The sequence below is a fragment of the Biomphalaria glabrata genome, chromosome 1, assembly GCF_947242115.1.
Source record: "Biomphalaria glabrata chromosome 1, xgBioGlab47.1, whole genome shotgun sequence".
Classification (NCBI taxonomy): Eukaryota; Metazoa; Mollusca; class Gastropoda; family Planorbidae; genus Biomphalaria; species Biomphalaria glabrata.
In genome coordinates, this window is record NC_074711.1 from 11,935,510 (window position 1) to 11,940,733 (window position 5,224).

General features: G+C 36.8%; 1 protein-coding gene across 1 annotated transcript; it reads right to left on the reverse strand.

Moving 5' to 3' along the window:
• Positions 1-784: 784 nt before the first annotated feature.
• Positions 785-4,801, reverse strand: LOC106060591 (uncharacterized). The gene is made up of 5 exons (XM_013218525.2): positions 4,783-4,801; positions 4,418-4,661; positions 3,614-3,710; positions 2,870-3,054; positions 785-1,371 (listed from the first exon to the last, which is right to left on the reverse strand). Exons 2-5 carry the CDS (start codon positions 4,640-4,642, stop codon positions 1,210-1,212), a joined length of 669 nt encoding a protein of 222 aa, XP_013073979.1. The 5' UTR covers positions 4,643-4,661; positions 4,783-4,801; the 3' UTR covers positions 785-1,209.
• Positions 4,802-5,224: the final 423 nt, after the last annotated feature.

Below are 5,224 nucleotides of genomic sequence, written 5' to 3' on the forward strand. Positions count from 1 at the left end.
TGGCATGAGCTCTGAGGCATGAGCTCTGAGGTATTTCAAAGCTGTTTAATCCAGCTTGAGACATGACACATTATTTGAAATTAAACAAAATGTAAAAAAAAAAAAAATTACAAAGATTCAGAATCTAGAAACTTGTTCTGTGTTTGGAATTTATTGCATAGAGAGTATATCTACATACATTGAATCACATACACACACTACACACCTGACATAGTGTGTTGGGGAAGGGAAGTCAGTTGTACAGTTGGAATAAGTACCAGGTCACCGCGGTGTTTTAATCCAGAAGATTCTTAAAATATTTCACTAGTCATTATAGCACCAGTGATAAGGAAAAAAAAAAGAAACTACTGAGTTTATGAAAATATATGATCAGGGAAAAAAACGAACAATTTACTGGACAAGAAACTTTGAGAATAGTGGCCTTGAGAATGGTGGCTTCTTTTGCTGCTATGAATCGACCAATACCATACGACATTATAGTAAGATTAATAAGATTAATCACTAGCTGTCAATTTTTTATTTAATTTTTTTTTTTTTTTTGTTTATTGCAGACTACTAGCTGATCTTTCATTATTGAAGGAGAATATTAGATCATCTTTAATATACATCTGAGAGAGATTTTTAAAAAATATCAAAGTATTTTTTAATAAGAAAATTTACAGTACACATTAATTTTATGGAAAGGGAATTACATGTAAGCATGAAACGAAAATGTGGATTGAACACTAAAGTCGAAACAAATCAAATTGAAACAAATGGTGTCAAATAAAAAAAAAAGGACAAGTCTATATTAAATAAATTTATTGGACATAATACGTGATCGTTAGATCACCTGTCATCCAAGATGAAGGAACACATATTTCCGTGACGTCACAAGGTACACAAACAAAGTAATGCAGGTAAACAGAAGACGTGTGCAGGTGAGCCAACTCTTCACTCTCACTTTCTCTCCATCAACTTTCACGCGTTTTTTTTTCCCTCTGTCAGTCAATCTGTCGTGTCCGCCCATATCTTATCTCGATGGTCAAGTTTTTCAAGAAACACCCTTAGTTGGCAACACTTAACAGCTGACTTGATATTATGGCGGTACAAAAACAATTAAAAAATAAAAGTGAAATACAACATTATATTCTAGAAAGAATACCTAAAAATATTTTTTTTCTTTTGCTGTTGTTATTTGTCATTTGGCGCTTAATTTAATATGCTAATTTAAAAGGTCACGATGCCTTCTAGGTCATCTGTCTTCATGTCTTTCTCGGTCAATTCGTATTTCTTGACCTCGTTGACGGCGCAGTCTGTGAACCTGATTGGTCGCTTGGGGGTCTGGTTTTTTTCTTGGGGTCCCATGCGATTGATGGCTTGGAGATATTGCTGCAAAGTCAAAGAGAGAAGGAAAAAATTGGTGTTTGAATATTGTCAGAGGGGAGAGAGAGAGGAAGGAGAGAGAAAGAGTGGTGGAAGAGATACGTGGGAGGGAGAGAGTGAAATAGACTTGTTACTTAGCTTCGCACGTGCTGGATGTGAGGGTCAAGAAGAAAGAAAGACAACAAAGGATTGAATAGAGATCGTGAAGTTTAAGAACTTAAACTTTGGCATCTAATTATGACGAGGTGTTTTCTGTGAAACCATTGGCGTGTCGGGGGAGGGGGGGGGGGAGGGCGCTCATTGCGTCCGGGATCATTAATAATTAGGGACCACAATGTCCATTGAAAATAGTCGCGTATTATTTTTAAGAAGAGGTGCAAGTATTGAGGATATCAACTATTTATTACTCGCAACGGGTAGGGCCCTAGTACTTGCATTGGAATGTTACTTACTGATACTACACAATTACGTCTAGGCGTATCCCTCTGTCAAGCTAGTCATGCATGTTAATCAGTGACTTAAAAATCTGCCAAGTCGTTGGTTTTACATGCTGATTCAGGCAACCCATTGTATGCTCTATTAGCACTAGGGAAGAAGGAGAACTTGTAGACGTTTGTCCCAGCATACGGAATAAGAAATGTGCCTTACATACATGCAGGCTGGTTTCTTTTTGTCACTCTCACCTTCTTGTTTCCATATTTGTGGGGGGGGGGGAGAGGAGACACAATCGTTTTATTGAACCGAATAGACAAGATTTTTGTTTCTATCACGATGTACAGTCACGTTTTTAAATTGTAAATTTAGCTAGCATTGTTTTAAATTAAATTTGCATTTGGCAGCCATAAAAAAAAAATCATATATTCATAATGAATAAATAACTTTGTTAGTGGCAATTCGATAAAGACCAAATCCACTATCCAGGGGGCTGAGGGCTTTTGTGACTGCTCATGTGCCTGGTGAAGAGTAACGTATTTTCGCGCATATACCAGGCACACGCGTATAAACCACACATTCATTTAGTTGCTTACTTTCTTGTCACACTTGAATACTGGTCTATATGAAAGATTCTCTGCCGTATCAGTACTATTTGTTTTCTTGAGGTTTAGAAGATGTTCCTAAAGATTTCCAAAGTAGCCTACACTTCACGTTTACACAGCCAACTATCGGAGGTCTAAAGACCCACCAGTATGTCCAGAGTTTCCGTTATACTATGTTTGAGTCAAATACATTTACTGTAAACCCCGCACCTTTGTATACACCGAACAACTGCCATTTGTTTGTAAAATAATAATAATAATAATCCCGTATAACCCGCGGGTTATATGCGCGCCCATACGTTAGGCCGCGGGTTATACGCGCAAAAATACGTTAGGCCCTATGTGTCCGAAATGTTATTTGTGAGCTGTCTATTCCCAATAGTTAACCCCTAACATTATGTTTTTGTGTCTAGGGAAAGCCTTTAGAACAAAAGTTACGCGAGTCAATGCAAGAGAAGACAACTTACGTATCCTTTGAGAACTTTGCCAAAAGCTACGTGTTTCTTGTCGAAGAATCGTGAGGCCCCAAATGTGATGAAGAACTGAGAGCCGTTGGTGTCTCTGCCTTTGTTAGCATAGCCAACAATACCTCCACTCGAGTAGCTAATGATGAAGTTTTCGTCGTTGAAATGTTCTCCGTAGATGCTGGTACCTGGGGGAGGGCAGTGAGAGAGAGAGAGTAAGTTAATTGCCAACTTTAAGTCACATTCTTGAGAACAATTATATAGTCTTAAATCGACACCGAGAATTCAAACGAAAGATGATTAGATTCAGCGGAAGTTGTCAAAAAAATTTTTTTTTGGAAACATCAAGAAGTTCAAAACCATATTGTGTAAGTTCACTATTATACAATGTGATTTATGGACAAATAAATTGTTAACAAAAAATTACATAACGTTTTTTCCTATTTCAAATTATTAAGTTAGTGCAACTTTTTTTTTTTCATGTTAATTCATTAAATAAACTAATTAACAGAATGGACAACTTTTCTGAATTTTATTTTGTTTTTCATTACGTTTTCAATCTCGTCAAACCAGCGCTCAGCAAACTGTATACGTGTCAACCATTCTTAGAACGCAAATCTCTCTAGAACTTTTAGTTTTCGTAGGTCGGAGAAAATTATAAATACAGACACTAAATGTGCTTGTACACTAAATATACAAGGGAAGCAATCATGTAAAATTAAAGCCTTGAAATGTAAGATCACTTACTTCCCCTTCCATCAAGACCGAAGACATCTCCGCACTGTACCAACATGTCTCTGACCAATCGATGGCAGTATGTATTTCTGTAACTAAGTTTAGCTTTCTGAAACAAAAAATATATCTTTATATTAGAATGGTAAAAAAACACACTAAATTTATCATTTATTTAATTTATAATTAATACCATCTATAATGAACATGTTTTCTTTATAAACTTATAAGTGAGTGTTCAATTGATATCCAAACATTAGCACATCTTTACCAAACGAAAATACAGGCCAATTACAACGCTCTGTATAATAAAGAAAATCAACTAAGAAACATTATCATGTTCTACTTTCAAATATTAAAAGATATCTTAGTAGCATACGATGAATATTGAACTGAAATTAAGCTTTCCTAACTAAAGAACATTAGTATACATTTTAGAGCTATTGGTCTTTAAAAAACACAGTATGGTGTTAGCATATACAGTATAACTGTCCAGTATCTACACCCTTCAGCGTCTCAGTAATACAAAATAAGGCTCTAAAAAGTATAAGAGCCCAAGATTGAGTCATTGTTAGCAATGCAAATGTACCTATCAGTTTGTCATTATTTAGAAATCTACATAATTGTACATGAGATGACAGGGAAGTTTTATCAAAGCATTGACGTGTTATTTTAATGCAGTAGCTCTACCGTGATGGCCCCATTAAAATGTATTAAGGTAAATTCTGAATCTGTTATTGAATCATTAATTGGCTCAAAAGGCTAATGATTGTATTCTTAGTCCACAACCAATAGATTATCAAAAAAGACAAAACTTACGTTAGGTGCTGTGTATCCCTCACAGAGAGTCTTGAAGTTCAACACAGACACAGGGGCAGTCTCACCGAACAGGCCGATGACCAGTTTCCCAGAGATGTCGTCCCCATTGCCGTTGTAGTTCTTGACCTCCAAGTCAAACACCACTTCTGAGGTGACAGTGAAGTTCTTGTTGCACTGACCAATGGCCAGCACTGAGGCGACGACTGCGACTAGCAATAAAGACATGGTTGATTTTGGTCTTCCCCTGTAACGGAAACATAAATGTTAGCATATGATTTTAAATGTTAATTCTACGTTTTAAAAAACAAACAAACTTAGACTAGCATAAATATCATTAAAATAACAACTTAGAATGATTCATATACAAAGGAGTTTGCGGTGATAGTAAATAGACCGCTTCTTCTACGTCCTATAAATATAGAAGCTTATTGTGTTATGTTTAAAAACAAGGTACCAACAGAAGGTAAGTCTATGCTGTAGGACTTTGATATGAGGCGGACGGTGTCAAAGAGAAAGAATGTGTCGATGGATTCAAGTATTTAAACCGAGCTATCGGCCACGAAGCTAAGCGACAATCTTGGCCAACCAACGATGTGACACCTGGGGGCTCAAAGATGGTGGCCAGTAAGACGGAGGGGGTGGGGTAGGCAACGTAGAGGGGTCGATGGTGTCACGTGTTTAATAAGTGAACGACACAATCACCCCACGCCCCTCTCCCTACCCCTTCAAATCTTTCAAAATTATCGATACGTGAGTATGTGTGAGCAACCAAGTTTGAAATTGTAATTGACCTTAACTGGGAGAAAA

Excerpts from the sequence above, each read along its gene's own strand:
- LOC106060591 (XM_013218525.2), bottom strand. The coding sequence starts at position 4,642 with ATGTCTTTATTGCTAGTCGCAGTCGTCGCCTCAGTGCTGGCCATTGGT. Across the intron at positions 3,055-3,613 it reads CGGTCTTGATGGAAGGGGAA|GTACCAGCATCTACGGAGAA; the intron begins GTAAGTGATCTT and ends GCCCTCCCCCAG. Across the intron at positions 1,372-2,869 it reads GCAAAGTTCTCAAAGGATAC|CAATATCTCCAAGCCATCAA; the intron begins GTAAGTTGTCTT and ends TTGACTTTGCAG.